Here is a 17,104-nt window from a genome sequence, read left to right on the forward strand (position 1 = left end):
ATATCTCCTTTTACCATACAAGTAGTTATAAAAATATAAAAAATCAAAACATACCAAAAAAGACATTGTTGATATTTTTCATTTACTGCATAACAATTAAAAAGAACATAACACAGATCTATTAAGTGGTTTTTCTCTCCATGGCAAATACGGAGCTACAATGTGACTTTCCAACTTTTGTCCAATGGAAAATTTATGAGAACTGGCAAGAAACAAACAAAAAAGTTTGATCTGCTACACATTTGAATATTGATAGGAAAACTGTTAATGCTGGCCACTGAACCTCATTGAATAGGAGTTTATGTCTGTTAATTTCTGTAGCATTATGCAGATTGAAGTCACATTTTAACCTATTAGACATCTGTGATGCTTACCTGGGCTTCTGGCTTGTATATAATTTTTATTCTTTCATTGAATAATCTCCTAACAGAAATAATTACTGATAAAGCTGAGTAGAACTGGAATAATCCTGGGTCTATTTAACCAGTATACAAATATAACCCAAATGTTCTCATTTTGGAGATATGCCTGAGACACTAAGACTAGTGTCTTAGTAAAAGAAAAAAAATGTTTAAGGAATAATATTGAGTAAAATGAGAAATACACAGATGTTAGAGCTTACAAAACAGGATTTTATTTAAATTTGTATACAAATAAAAATTTACCAAAATATCATCATAAACCTAATTACCCTCCTCCCCCCAAAATGGACATTATGAAAAAAGCCACATTCTCTTAATTACATTTCCCTAGCTGGTAGAGTCTGGGGGGTGGTCAGAAGGGTAGGGGGAGATAAAATACTGACAATCACAAAATAATTTCATCTTGGAATGTCTTAATTAAAGAGATTTCCATAAGAATCAGCTCTCTTCAGTTTTCATATTAAAATGAAATCATCTACTCAAAGATTCAAATAAGGCTTCTGGCCTCATTTTTCATGTGAGGTAAGGAGTATATTCAATATTAAGGCAAGTGGTAGAATCCAGGTATAGAATGTCTTGTGGAAGTATGGACTTCCCATTGTAAAATATACTTTGGAATATTCATGGATTTTTCAAACATGTGCTAGAAGTAGAAACTTGGAAAAAGTATGACAGTGTACAACAGCTATTTGTTTGCATGTCTTAGCTGCACCTTTGTGATACCTAATCTGCTAAATGTAGTCTTGTCTGAGGTTTTGATAGCCTGAGATCTTTTTATTATAAAGGAGTACATGTCCCCCCAAATTGCTGTCAATGAATACAGGTCTGTTGGCCACAGACTGCTCTCCAATGTCAGCAACACAATGCCTACTGAGCAGGCTCAGGGTGACAGAAAAGTAGGAGAACACAGGGCATTAATTTAATAGATGGTAAATAAAATCAGATTTTTTAGGCTGTCTAGATTTCTGACTCAAGGCGACACAGGTTCAAGATTTTTCATACAATGATTCTTGCTCCTCCCCATCCCATATTTTTCCCCAATGAAATAACCATTTCCTTCACAGTGAAGAGAGAACCATCCATTTGTATGGCAAAGTGGACTTCTTCCTCCAAGGGACCATGACAAAGGCATCACTTCTTAGCCACACTGGCTACAGCCTTCTTGGCTGCATCCTCCAGGTCGACGGCTGAAGTAATGGGGAGCCCGCTGTTATTGAGTATGTTCTGGGCCTCATGGACATTGGTTCCTAGAAGGGGGGTCATGGACAGTTATTGATGTGAAACTGCAGGTGATGCGCTAAAAAGTTTCATAAAAACTGAAATCATGGGATGCCCGGGTCTTACTAACATAATTCACTTACAACTCAGCTTCAGCTTTTTATGATGAAGATATGTCTATTTAAGTAAATTCAGACGACAAATTTATTTTTTCCTTTTGGTTTTTAGAGAGAAGGCAAGGAAAGTTGGGAGGTTGCCTCTAGCACATGACCTGACTGGGGACTGAACCTGCAACCTAGGCATGTTCCCTAAGGAACATGAAATGGAATTGAACCTGAGACCTTTTGGTTTGTAGAACAATGCCCAACCAAATGAGACATATTGGCCAGGGCTATTTCCCCCCTCTTTACATCTAAATGTGTGGCATTATAAATATATTGCCTATATTTTCTCTGGCATTTAAAACATGAAAATAATGAGGTTCTCATGATACTGTGAAAAAAGAAAGGTTAATAAACACTTAACAATTTTTTTAAAGGAAATCTGAAATGGATTTATCCCTTGACTGAAGAGTCTGAATGTGGAAAGTAAAGAGAAACCTTTTTGTAAAAAATGAAGCAGAGAATGGTAAATCAAAGTATTGGGTTGCATGGGATTATTCATTCTGCATTTTTTCACCAGCAAAGCAATGAAGCGTAGGTTCTAATCAATGTCCTGACAAGAAAGATTATGTAATGAGATTTATATCAGCCAGTGGTCCAGCTAGAAAAGATGAAAGATAGGACTTCTGAGAGACTAAGGGACATTTTTTTTACTGATAAAAACGGAAATTACTGAAAATCCACAGTCAAGTAGATTTGATGCAGTTTTGGCCCATATAAGAGGTCAGGTCCTCATGTCTTAATATAAAGGGTCTGAGTCATGGCCTGACCTAAGATCGGAAGTTCAGACAATCTGCCCACCTCTGGCCATGAATCCACTGCTTTGGAGACTATGACAGTCCTCAACATGCTCATTCCTGCTTCTTCCTCATTCTATATAAAAAAGGGCAGAGGCCCTGAAAAGGAGCATTGCAGTCTCTGATGGCATCTGTTGGCCATTGCTGGTGAATCTGGAGGATTTGCTGGCCAAGCTATTACAGCTGAAGTTTTGATTTTGGGAATGATGACTTAACGTGCAAAATGTTTTTCTGTTCTTTCACTGAAAAAAAACCTAAAAGAAATGTGATAAAATTTGAGTCTAATGAAATATCATCATTTCCTGTGCTTTTACCTAGTTAGTAAGACAGAGACTATTTATAAGCAAAGACTTTGAAATCTAGACCTTGGAGGACCTAAGAATGCAAGGATAAAGTAGGCACAAGGTCAGCATGTTTCATACAAAAGGTAAAGGTGAGTTAAAAAGGACTGGTGGAGTGAAAAGGTGACATTGTGTTGATTCTCCAGGGCTCCTGGGTCCACCAAAGCAGTGGTAAAGGGAACACTCTGCACTGGGTCTTTGGCTCAATGCTCACTTGCTACTGCTTGACATAGGAATCTGATGAAAGTGGTCTCTGCAAAGCAATAACTCAAAAGGCAGGGCCTTTCATTGTTATAGAAATGCCCAGCCTCTCATCCTGGCTCTGTTGTGCATTAGTTTGTAGTTTTGAGTAAATCATTTCACTGCCTTGAGCCTCAACTTCTTTATCTCCAGGCATAACATTATGACCATCTTCCTTATAACAAATATTCATTAAACACTTACATATGCCCAATATAATGCTAAGTGAGTTACATGCAGTCTTTTCAATGACTCTGTAAAGGTCCTACTGCCCCTGTTACAAGATGACATTACTGAGGCACAGAGAGGTTAAACAACTTTTTTGCAGTCATACAGGCCATAGTGGCAGAGATAGGATGTGAACCCGACTCTCTCTAATTACATAATCCTAACTGTTCTAAAGCTATGCCTGTCTGTTCCTTTGTAAAATGAGGGTGAGAATGCTGATAGTAGCATAGGCTGTGGTGAGAAGCAAAGGAAATAACACATGTGAAAGCATTTTGTAAATGGAAAAGTATCTGTGGCAGACCAGGCCAGCTTTCCTATGGGGAGCAGTGGCTGGGAGGTGGCTACCCAAGCTGTGAGCAGTACCCAGGCCCCTTTGCATCCAGATGAGGTTACGTGACTGAATTCTGGCCATTGGAGTGCAAAGAGAAAGAAAATACATGCCCATAAAAATCTCCAATGGGACCCTGGACACTGGTTTCACTGTCCACCGTCTGGAACATTGCCAGTCTGGACAACCCAGAAGGCACCTTTTTGAAGATGGCAATGACTCCTTCAACAGGGAAAATTGATTAGGGCAGAGTACCTTACTCACTTACTTTCGTGGACCTCATAATGAATGAGAAAGAACATTCTATTAATTCTCTGACACTTCAGCATTTCCCTCTTGTTACAGAAGCTAGCATTTACTTGAATAACATATTACTTTGTAAATGTGGTAGGCAGCTACCAAAACAATCAATCTGCGCCATCCTCGTGTTCATACCCCTGTGTAATACTCTCCACATAACAGTGGGCTGGATCTAACTAATTGCTTCTTATGAATAAGAATGTAACCGAAGCGATAGAATGCCACCTTTGAGACTAAGCTACAAAACCCTATGATTCTCTCTTGTTCCCTCTGACTCCTACATTGTTTGACTGTTCTGCTGACTTCCTTATAGGAAACCCAGAAGGCAAGGAACTGAGGGCAGCCTCTGGCCAACAGCCAATGAGGAATTGTGGCCTCCATCCCACAGCCATATAAGTGCACCTGGAAGTGACCCTTACCCAGCTAAGCCTTGATGTGATCTTAGCCCTGTGAAAGATCCTGAGCCTCAGGACCCAGTCAAGCCACCTCTGATTCCCCACCACAGAAACTGAGCTCATCAATGTTCCCAAGTGTTAAGCTGCTAAATTTGGGGGCAATTAAGGGCAATTTGTTACTTAACTAATGCATATGTAAAGATTATTTCATTAATACAATGTCAGTGTGTATATTGACTAATTTGGTGAAGTTTCAGCCCAAGTCCCAGAGGCTGTAAAGTAGGCCAGAGGACCAGACAATGGCAAATGTTGGAACCAGGGCAGGGAATTCCCACATTAATCCAGAGGCAGAGCCAGCACAGAGCAATGACACAGCATGAAGCAAAAGCCTCAACTGGCCCAGAAGGTGAATAAAAAGTAAATATGTAAACTTTAAAAAGATTTTATTTATTTATTTTTAGAGGTAGAGAAGGGAAGGAGAGAGGGAAACATCCATGTGTGGTTGCCTCTCACATGCCCTCTAATGGGAACCTCATCCACAACCCAGGCATGTGCCCTGACTGAGAATCGAACCTGGGTCCCTTTGGTTCGCAGCCCACGCTCAATCCACTGAGCTACAGTAGCCAAGGCATACATACGTAAATTTTTATCTCCTTCAAAACAGGCACAGTCTAGAATTCTTTCCCCAAGGGTTCTCCAATCTACCAGGGAAGAAATCTAACCTAAGATACAAAAAGCTCTTTTCCCCCTTCCCTTCTTCAGAGCACCCTCCAATCTCAACACATGGATCCCAAGACCCCAGTGATCACCCCAAGAGCAGACTCATCTGCCCATTTCTCCAGGCACCCTGGGTTCTTGTCCCTATCTCTTCCTCTCCTTGGTGTGAGTCCTGCTGTGGTCATGGGTCTTACTCAGGCCAGTCAAGCTATCTGTGTAACTGGACTGATACACAAATTAGCAGTGTTAGTTGTAGTGATAATCATAGTAAAAGCAATAATAGCAGCTATCACTTAGCATGTGTCACAGGCTATTCCAGGGTTCTAAGTGTGTTAGCTCACTTGTTCCTTGGTGGCAATCCCATGGTAGCTGTTATTATTCTTCCTTTTACAGATGAGAGGACTGAGGCACAATTAAGCAAAAGCTAATGTCTGGCAAGCATGGCTAGTAGTAGCTAGGAAGCAGTGGAATGAGCATTCAACATGCCCTGTCACTGGTTTAAATGATTTCTGGAACTGATACTTGACACACTTATTTTGAATCTTGAATAACTCCTTATGATTTTGTATATATGTGTCATAATAATGTTGGCAATAATAAAAAAAATCTCTGCATTTTTGTGGTATACAAAGTCCTTCCACATGACTTTATTTGACTTGTACAATGATCTTATGAGTTAGGTGTTGACAAATCCATTCGTTTTTCAGCCAAGAGTACTGAGGCTTAGTGACTAGCAGGATTCAGTCTTAAAATTCTATGCTCTTCCCACTCTATTTTCATTTCCTGGGGACTCCTGTTTGGCATTTAAAATTGGCACCACTATTCCATGCATGAGATCACCTGAATTTCAATGATGCTACAAATTACTTAAGAGCAAAAATCAGGCATAATTAGAATGCCTGCTCTTTCCAACATCCCATCTGGCTAAACCTACTCTACCCACTGTCCCTGCTGGAGGAGGGACCACAGTGTTCCCTGAGGCAGAATTGATTGTTCCCAAAACATTGATTGCAGCTGATCCAAGGATGGTCCAAATACAGACCATGGTCGTTAGCTTGTCCAAATAGATTTGCTCATGGATATGGGTAGTATCCATGATGAGCATAGTAGCATGAAAAGGACTTATGAGTCACAATCAGACAAGAGAACAGCAGACCAAGTATGCAGGGGGCTGTGGAGTCAGGTGAACAGATGAGGGCTGCCCTGGTGCTCCTGAGATCTGCTTCCAACCCAGACCCTTTTCTTGCATGGGGCCAGTGTCACCATGGTTCCACTCCATTCTGAGAGCTGTTTATTCAGCTTCACCAGAGTTCCCCTCTACGTGAAGACTTCTTTGTTCCCGAAATAAATGCTCTTCCTTGCAACCTATTTAAATTAGCCTAACTAAATCAGTTAATTAATATCCTCTTTAGCACCCAACTTAGCACCAGGTATTTCCAAGGAGGGAAAAGCAACTGGTTTGGAAACCTGTGACCCTTCAAACAGGCTGAACCTTTGCCCTTCTACCTGGAATTCTGTTGCCCTGGCTGACACTCATTGGTTCACGAGGTACCTCTGTAAATGGCATTTCTTTGGGGAAGCTTTCTTTTCATCACTTCCCAAGTTCCAAACTAGGGCAGAAGATTGTAAAATGAGCTTCCAGAGTACCTTGTACTCACTTATTGACTCTTCTCTCATACACACTAAACACAAGCTTCACAAAGGCTGACATTTTGTCAGGCCTGCTCATCAGGGAAGCTCTGGCTTGGCACAATGCCCATCACACAGGAGGGACTTATGGATGGAGTAAACTACCACAGATGGGTTTATGCGTGCAAAGTGAGATGATGGAGGGGAGTGTTAGGTGGGTACTTTTCTAACCGCTTTGCTGGCCCAACATCCTCAAATAACCCTTTGTGTTAGGTCTGATAGAAACTCCAAATGGCCTGATGAAAAACAAGGAGGGATTGTTCTTGAGCTTTCCAAGGGTTCTCTAGGGGCTTTTGGAGGGGCCTCAGCAGCTCCTCATGCTCCTGGTTCAGAGCCTGCAGGCAGGGCCAGGGTCAGAGGGGACACAGGGCCCTCCCTTCTTCAGCTGCCCCTGCAGGACCATATCAAATATCTAATTGCTTCATAATTTCAGGATCCATTAAAGTGAATTTTAATTATACTTGCAGTTATACTTTAATTACAGTCTTAATTATTAAGCATATTCTAAGCACACTCAGAACTAGGCTATTTGGAAGGAATGTTCATCATGAAACAGAAAGCTCAGACACAGGACTAGGAGGGGAAACAGAACATATACAGGGGACCTGGTCAGACAAAAATCTACTACACAGGGTAAGAGTGGTAGTGTCAGAGACAGAGGACAGAGAGAGACCAAGGCACTTGGAGAAAGAAAGAACTAGACGGAGGCAGAGGGTGAGACTGGCGAGAGAGTCAAAGAGAGACTGAGACATGACATACACACACACAGAAGGACAGATGGGCAGAATATGAGACATACAGAGGAAGAGAGACATAGACAGAAAAAAAGAGATATGAGACAGAAGGAATAATAGAGGAAGACTAGAGATTTAGACAGACAAGAGAATGGAGGCAGAGGGAGGAGTCGAAGAAAAAGAAGGGAGGATGAGTGAGGGGCACAGAGAGAGAGAGAGGGACCCCAGAGAAACCTGAAAAGAGAGGGTCATGAGGAATAACCCAGAGAAGGACAGGCACATGAACAGAAAGAGACAGGGGCAGACAAAGAGTCAAATAGGGAGGTGAGGAAAACTGTGAGCTTGCCACGTGTGGTCCACAGCAGCTCTGCCCCTGCCAGTATCTTCCTCAGAGAAACACTTGGAATCACCACCTGATCAGACAAACAATCCATTCAGCTGGCCGAGCTTCAGGGACTTTACATAAGCTAATTGAAAACTACTCAGTTGAGTGGTTATCTACCACTGCATGCCCCAAACATAGCAATGCACAGAGAATCAAAGGGGAATGGTTTTAAAATGAAGTCTTGCTCCACTAGTAGAGAACATCATAGAAAATATTAAAAATAATGATTAAAGTCTTAAAATTTCTCCAATTCTTCTTTCTGTTCGAACATGGGCTTCCTGCCACTGGGTGGAGTGAGAGAGCTGTACACAGAGCAGCAAGGTGAATTTACAGAGTTCATTCTTTGACCTCCTTACAATGGAGAGAAGATAATGGTAGTGAGCACAAATTACAGAGTTTGGTTCAAAAGGTGCACCCCCCACCAGGGCTTCTTATCATAGCAGTGCGTAGAATCTGTTTTTTAAAACTATTATTATTAATATGAAGTCAGTTTTTTCTTTGAGGACAATAATAGGTAGCACTTATTGAGTGTAGACTAGATGCAATAAATGTTTGTTGGATACATGAGTTAAGGGCTTCGCAAATATATCACTTTAATCTTTGGAGCAATCCTAAAGTGATGTCATTTTTTCTCCATTTTACAGATGAGGCAGCTGAGGCACTGGGAGGCTTAGGAACTTCCCTGATGTCCCCCACAAATCGAAGGCTGAGCCAGGACTAGCATCCGGGCTTGTGTGACTACAAATGCATGTGACAACCATGCAGCTTGGACTCTCGGTGTGGACAGGAGTCCTAGGGAGCCTCTAAGCTAAGTCTCTTTTGTTTTTACTGGAGGGAACTGAGGCCCAGAGATGTGACACAATTTGCTCAAGTCAAACAACCAGTAACCATGACAAGCCTGACTCTAACTCTGTGTTCCAAGTCAGGACCAGAAAACAGTGGCCTGGAGGTCAAATTGAGGCAGTGACATCTTTCTGCACCACCTGCAAGCTTATAATAGTTTTTACATTTTAAAATAGTTGTAAAAAATCAGGGCAATATTTTGTGATATGTGACAATTATGTGAAATTCAAATTTCTGTCCATAAATAAAGTTCTGGTGGAGCTACACGTGGCTGTTTCTGAGCTTCAGTGGCAGAGCTGGGTGGTTGTTAGAGGTGCCATGGCCCATGGGTCCTAAAATCTCTGACCCATTCTCAAAGCAAGTTATTTTTTGTTTGTTTTACTGAGAGAGGGGAGGTGTGTGGAAGCAAACTAAATTCTATAAAGCAGCAGATTCCTTCTGCTCACTTTCCTTGTGCCCTTGCTCCTCCTCTGTACTGTCCTTTCGAGTGACAATCAGATAGAGTGGCTCCAGTTTCGGGTGACCTGTGAATTTAGACAACTGATCACATCTGTTTTGTCCTGTTACTGTATCATCAGAAGTGGGATAATGATTGAGGATCAGAGGTAAAGCCCCTGCTGAGCTGGCAGCCCTCCATCTGCCCACATTCAAGTTATGTATAAGAGCTCAGATAATGACAGCTAACATGTATTAATCATGTTCTAGGTGATTTGAAAGCACATTTGATCTTTACAATAACCCTATGAGGCTCACATATTTTTATTCCCATTTCACAGATGAGGGAGCTGAGATTTCAAACCTGGCTCTGTACAGACTAACTGAGCAACCCAGGCAACTTACTGCAGTTGGGTGAGTATTTTGTCAAAATGCTTATCCCTCACATTGTATAAAACTAAATATGACAAAAAATACTCTGGGGAGCTGTACCCTCTGCACACCATTCCTCAATGACTTCTCCCATGGTAAGAAGAAACCACCACCCAGGGTGTGAATGTGACAGTTATTCCAATGATAACAGAAAAAGTCACCATCTCCAGTGGGATGAAGCTGATGGCCAGGTTCTTGGCTATGTTTCAAAGAATGGTGTGTGTGTGCTTATGGTCACACAAGGGGGGTTTGGGACCAAGTCTAACATGGAACCATTGAGGGCTTATGCTTTTATGATGTTGACTCTCAAAGCAGCAAAGGTACGGGTGCCTTAATGTTAAACAAGAAGGGAACAAGAACAGTTTACAATTCTGTACCTGCAAGGGACAGGAATGATCTTTTAGAGAAGTAACTGTTCCAAACACCAAAACATCTGCATGTAAGACTTCACCTCCCTACATCTACCTCAACCCATGTATATTTTAATTTATGGGTGATTTCAAGAATTCTCATTTGCTTGAAGTGGTGGCTTTGAACCCCACTGCTTCCTAGTAAGTGACATCACTGTACATGATTCTGTACTTACATGGAGGAATGACTGAGTGGACCTCACTGCTAATAGTGTCTGTGAGAAGTTAGGTTCTGAGTGGTTAGTTTGCTTGCCAAATTCTTTTTGGACTCTCATGGAGTATTTCAGAAATGAGGGTGGAGGGAGGTTCAGACATAGCTACCATGGAGGAACTTCCAGAATTCCCAGTCTTGCTGCTACCTCTTTTCTCCACCAGGCTGCAAGTTATGTCCCACTGTCTGCCTTTGGGGAAAAGATTTACTGTGGCACAGCTACACCCATTTGTTTCATATTTTCTATGCTGCTTTTTTGCATGATGATGGAAAATGTGGGAGGGGGAACCCACAAAGCCTAAAACTTCGCCACTTACAAAAAAGTTTAGACCTTTGCTCTATACAATCCAAATTGCTGGCCTCGTGGTTGCAGGGCCTGGCAGAGGCCAAGAACCCAGCTTCATTTGGTGCCTTCCCAGCTTGCAGCCACTCTTCCTACTTCTGGTACATTGGCACTTGTATTTCTAGGGGAGAAAATTCCATCTCTACTCTTTGAATCAACAGTGGCAAATATTGGCTCCAGTATCCCCTCTCTCCTTTCCCATAATTGTGGTGGACAGTAATTACCACTGAGCTGGAATCCAGCCTCAGAATCTTCATCAGCACAGCAATGCAGGTGGCATTGCCAATAAACTGATGGTGGCATGAGATGAAAGCCATGTGTCCTCCCTGTCTAATATGCTTACAAAGTCTTAGGTAGTTGTGCCTCTGGAAAGCCCCAAGGTGGAACTCTCGGGGAGTCATTTTAACAGGACACATCTGCCACCTGTAAAATAGCATAGATGGAATCTACCTGGGTGTCAATTCTCTGATAGCTATGGGCTTTTGCTTTTTGATGGCTGATCAAATTTAACATTTAATTGTTACATAAGGAAACTGAGGCATGAAGAAATAAACTGACTGGTAACTCAGAAAATACTTAGTGGTGGTGTGATGATACAAGGTGGGACTCAGATGTGGGTCCCCATACCTGCTGGCTCTTAAACTCCTACTTACTCAAGTGCTCATGCACAGCTTCTGCTCAGGGAAACAATGTTAGACTCTTGTTTTTGCAGGGATGACCACCACCTAGACCATGGTGGGCATCTGACACAAAGGCAGCCCATGCTGCAGACAGACTGCTGACCTGCAGTGTGCATTAGAAGGCATTTCCTTCCATGCAAAGAGCCAGTCAGCAGCACAGCACTCCTGTTCTCCATCACTGCTCTGTTTGGTGATGACAGAGACCTACCTAACTGGATCATCTGAAGGAAGAACTGGGTGCATGCAGTCAACCCCTTCCTCTGCTTTCTAATTAGAGTAGGCTGCTTGCAGTGAGCCCAGGCAGTCTTTTACCCTTTATGCTTCTGTCCTGGAGGTGGGAGGTGCCTGTGACTGGGTGTGCCAAGCTGCCTAATCTTGAGTTCAGAGTAAGGAGCTCACATACACAATAAGTTGCACCCTGCAACCTCTTTATCAGTAATGACAGTGATATTTCAGTCTCTTGAGTCCTTTGTCTTAATTCTCAGCAGGATCAAAAGCCAGATGAGGAAGAATCTCTTCAGTCTACTCAATCCAACAACATGCCCGGTTGGATGGGCTGTGGGCAACAGGAATGATGGTTATTAGCTAAGCTTAACAGACTGATGCTCTGTGGGACTGGGACTTCTAGGAAAAACACAGGGCCAGGCTGGCCTCAACAAGAGGCTGAAGGTAGAGGCACCAGGAAAGAACAAGAGGGTATGAGAGTCAGAGTAGGGGACTTCCAAGGTACAATCCCATTAAAGTCTGACAATAAACTGACTTTATACAGTATTAAGGTGGTTGGAGAACCTCAAGTCATTATATTCAAAAAAGAAAAAGAAAAAAAAGCTACATCCTGCAGAGGTCTCCTTCCTTAAGGGAAGTCTGGGTCTTGTCACCATAGGATGGCTTTCCCACAGTGTGCCAGAGGTTTCTCTTGTGTAAAGCAGAGGGGATTGAACATGGTATACATTTCAGTGACTCACATAAACTAGGGGAAAAAAATGAAAGCTCAGAGTGATAAAAATAAGAGATTACTTGTCTGGAGAGATAAACATTATATCTGAAGATGGTTTAACTAATCTAACTAATAATTTAAGTTAAGTTCTGTGAGGCTTGGCTTAAGTTTAAGTGTGGCAAAGTTTAGGCATTCAGCCATTGAGTTCAAAGCAACGGTTATCAGGAAGCTCAATGAGATTACAGTGAATTAACAGAAACTACAAGGAAACTACAATGAACTCACTGAAAACTATATCAACATGAAAAAGGAAAAAGAAACTATCAACAAGGGCCAAGAGGAAATGCAGAATACAATTTGTGAACTGAAGAACACACTAGAAGGAATCAAAAGCAGGATTGATGAAGTAGAGGAACAGATCAGCAAGCTGGAGGACAAAGTAGAAAGAAAAAAAAACACCCAGAATGAGCACAAACAAGAAAGGAAGCTCAGAAAGAATGAAGAGGTATTAAGGGAAATGAAGGACAACAAGAACTATATGCCAAGAAATTTGAAAACCTAGGTGAAATGGACAAATTTCTAGAAAAATATAATCTTCCAAAACTCAGTGAAGAAGGAGAAAGCCTGAACAGACCAATAACAGCAGATGAAATTGAAGCAGTAATCAAAAAGCTTCTGACACACAAAAGCCCTGGCCCAGAGGATTTCACAAGGGAATTTTACAAAGCATTTAAGGAAGAGCTAATACCCATCCTCCACAGATTATTTCAAAAAATTCAAGAAGATGGAAGACTCCAAACTCTTTTTATGAAGCCAACATCATCCTAATCTCAAAACCAGATAAAGACACAACAAAGAAAGAAAACTTCAGGCCAATATTTCTGATGAACATAAATGCTAATATCTTCAACAAAATATTGGCAAACATGTTAAAAAGATCATACACCATGATCAAGTGGGATTAATCCCAGGGATGCAAGGATGGTACAATACTCGCAAATCAATAAACATAATACACCACATAAACAAAAGGAAAGACAAAAATCACATGATCATATCAATAGATGGGGGTAAAGCGATAAGGTATAGCAACCATTTTGATAAAAACACTTAGCAAAGTGTGAATGGTGGGAGCATTCCTCAACATAATAAAGGCCATATATGGGAGCTCTACAGACAACCTCATACTCAATAGGAAAAAACTTAGAACTTTCCCACAGAGATCAGGAATAAGACAATGATGCCCGCTTCATCATTTCTATTCAACATAGCACTGGAAGTCCTAGCCACAGCAATCAGACAAGAAAAAGAAATAAAAGGCATCCAAATTGGAAAGGAGGAAATAAAACTGTCATTGCAGATGACATGATAGCATACATAGAAAATCCCATAGACTCCACCAAAAAACAGCTCAACCTAATAAATGAATTTGGCAAAACAGCAGGATACAAAGTCAATATCCAGAAATCAAAGACATTTTTGTACACTAACAATGAAATACCAGAAACAGAAATCAGAAAAAAATCCCATTTGATATAGCAACAATAAAAATAAAGTACCTAGGAATAAACCTAACCAAGGAGGTAAAAGACCTGTACTCAGAAAACTATACAACACTAAAGAAAGAAATTAAGGAAGGCACAGACAAATGGAAACATGTACCATGCTCACGGATTGGAAGAATTAACATCATCAAAATGCCTGTATTAACCTAAAGTGATTTATAGATTCAATGCACTCCCTACTAAAGTACCCATGACATATTTCACAGATATAGAACAAACATGTTAGAAATTTATTGGAACCATAAACACCCCCGAATAGCTGCAGCAATGTTGAGAAAGAAGAACAAAGCAGGAAGGATCACAATACCTGATATCAAACACCGTAATCAAAATAGTCTGGTACTAGCATAGAAACAGGCACATAGACCAATGGAACAGAACAGAGAGCCTAGAAATAAACCCAAGTCTCTAGAAAACTGCATTAAAATGAAAAGAGAATGAACTGTATGGGAAAACGTATTTGCCAGTGATACCTCAGTCAAGGGTTTGATCTCCAAAATATATAAAGAACTCACACAACTCCACTCCAGGAGGACAAACAACCCAATGAAAAAATGGGCAAAGGATTTAAATGGACACTTCTCCTAGAAGGACATACAGAGGGCCCAGAGCCACACAAAAAGATGCTCAACATCACTAGCCATCAGAAAGATGCAAATAACCACCTCACACTAGTCAGAATGGCCATATCATAACCAAATCAACAAACAAATGTTGGAGAGGATGTGAAGAAAAGGGAACCCTATTGCACTGTTGGTGGGAATGCAGACTGGTGCAGCCACTGTGGAAAACAGTATGGAATTTCCTCAGAGAACTAAAAATGGAACTGACTTTGAATCCAGCAATTCCACTGCTGGGATTATACCCTAAGAGCCCTGAAATGCCAATCCAAAAGAACCTATGCACCCCAATGTTCATAGCAGTACAATTTACAATAGCCAAGTGCTGGGAGCAACCTAAGTGCTCATTGGCAAATGAATGGATCAAAAAACTATGCCTTTCCACAATGGAATTCTACGCAGCAGAAAGAAGCTTATACCCTTTGCAACAGCATGGATGGATCTGGAGAGCATTATGTTAAGTGAAATAAGCCAGGTGGTGTGGGACAAATACCATATGATCTCACCTTTAACTAGAACATAATCAAGAAAAGAAAAAAGCAAACAAAATATAACCAGAGTCATTGAAATTAAGAACAATCTAACAATAGCCAGAGGGGAGGGGGGAAGGGAGAGTGGGAAGAAGGGTTTTCAGGAACTAGTATAAAGGACACATGGACAAAACCAAGGGGGAGGATCGAAGCACAGGAGGGAGGTGGGTTTAAATGGGGTGGGGGAGAGTGGTGGGGAGAAAATGCAGACAACTGTACCTGACAACAATAAAATAATTAAAAAAAAAGAATGCCATGTCTCGGCTGGTGAGTTCTATTCTGATAAGGCAAGTAATACATGTAATTATAAAGTTGCCATTTTTGAAGAAGAATTAATCCTTTCCTTATCTACTGGTATACAGCTTATAATTACTATACAGCTGAGAACAAAGATTTGTCCACTAAATCAAGCCTGATTTGATTGGTTAAATCTTTCCTTATCAGGACATTCCTAATACACTGAGAGTGGCGACAAAGTGTTTAAAATGTGGGCCACAAATTGGTTAGACTTGTAGCAGGATGTTAGATTCTACAAACGGCAGGGTATTAGATCCTCTAAAACAAGCAAGAGAGGCCACTGTCTTTATTTGTTAGAAAGATAGACTACTAAGCAAACATATTATCAGGCTTTTGAAATGTCATATTTTTTCAGACTATACAGCCATGTGTCAGGGGATCTGGAACTTAGAAGGAAATTAATAAATGTTAGCAATAGTAATTATTTATTATTATATTTCAGGCTCTGGTAAAGATTTGCTACCACACTTAGTTTTATATGTCACTCAGCTTTAACATAGATGTGGGGGTGATGGACAGTCCTTTCTCATCACACTTTGACTAGCTAGACAATGGTATGTGTCTTGGAAATGTAAACCAATTTTAATATTAATATCAATAAAGATCATTGAGAATCTCTTTAATTATGACAAAAAGCATAGTTCTATGTCAATTTAACTAGAAACTACCAGTAGAATTGTCCAAAATGTTCCGGTTCCTTTGTCCTTCTCTGTCAGCAAAGGCAATGAAGAGTTGCTTTGTTTAGAAAAACAGAAAGAACAAAATCACACTCTAACGTTGGGTAAAATGGAACTAAATGCAAGAGATGTGTGGGAGGAGCAGAATTTATGTTCCAACCCAGAAGAAAGCAAATGAAAAATTTAAATCAAGTATCAGAAAAACTCCTCAAAGTTCCCTGTAGTTAACTACTTTTTCTCATTGGAAGCAGTTAGAACCAGACTTTCTGTGACAGATTTTTGGTTTTGGTTTTGGCTGGCTTCTTACTTAACCTGAGCTGTAGTGCTGGGCAACAATGTCCAATGCAGTAAGTCCCGAGGAGACTGCAGGTGGGGGTGACATCTCTTTGGCTCATCCCCTGTATCTCCAAATCTCTGCCTTCACATCTGATATCACCACTTCATCTCACCACTAAGGACGGCTATGCCCTAATGTAATACTCTCCCCTTCTCTCTAGTTTTCACTTTTGACTCTCCCCAGTCCATCTACTAAGCCATCATTCTCCTGGCTATTCAATGTAAAACCCCTGCTCCCCTCTTTCTCTCTCTGCACGTCTATATGACAGTCCTGCCTGGGTTTTAGCTTCTAATGTCATGGACTCTGGCTACTAACCTGAAATTCCCACTCTGTTCTTTTAGGCATGAAATGTTGCTGCAAAATCATTTCTCTCTCCAGGACAGCCACTGATCTACCATGTCCTGACTTTCAGCCTGTCATGTTAGGATCCCAGCACCAATGCCCATGTATGGAACAGATCTGGTGTCTTCTTCTGATCATCTGCTAAATTCTCTCTTTCTTTCCAAGATTCAAATCTTAGTAATTTCCACATTTGACTTGGAAGGTCTCCTTTTATAATATTTCTTTGCTAAGTCATATACCTAAATGTACTTTAATTATAGCAGTCAACACTGAGGGAGCTTAAAAAGGGGGGAATGCCAATAAAAGTGGGTTGAGCTACAGCAGGTACCCAGCTTAAGAGACACACACCTCACAGTAGTCTGCATTCCCTTAGCATGTAGAGCACTTGCTTGGTTTTTATTTAGTTCCCTTTATAGGGCCTTTATGGATAATACTGTCTCCAGTTTCTGCATTTTATTAACTATTAGTGTCAAGAGTAGAGTTGGAGTAG

The 17,104-nt window shown here is 41.0% G+C and overlaps 1 protein-coding gene across 4 annotated transcripts in view; it reads right to left on the reverse strand.

The window, feature by feature from the left end:
* Positions 1-611: 611 nt before the first annotated feature.
* SUCLG2 (succinate-CoA ligase GDP-forming subunit beta) overlaps positions 612-17,104 on the reverse strand; it is a 277,613-nt gene continuing 261,120 nt past the window's right edge. For all 4 annotated transcript variants that reach the window (XM_045832402.1, XM_045832400.1, XM_045832399.1 and 1 more), the window contains one exon: positions 612-1,669. In XM_045832402.1, coding sequence (XP_045688358.1) covers positions 1,554-1,669 — 116 coding nt within the window. In that variant the 3' untranslated portion in view covers positions 612-1,553. The remainder of the gene's footprint in view (positions 1,670-17,104) is intronic.

This window comes from Phyllostomus hastatus, unplaced genomic scaffold, assembly GCF_019186645.2.
Source record: "Phyllostomus hastatus isolate PE091 unplaced genomic scaffold, TTU_PhHast_1.1 phas_contig_16, whole genome shotgun sequence".
NCBI classification, from domain to species: domain Eukaryota; kingdom Metazoa; phylum Chordata; class Mammalia; order Chiroptera; family Phyllostomidae; genus Phyllostomus; species Phyllostomus hastatus.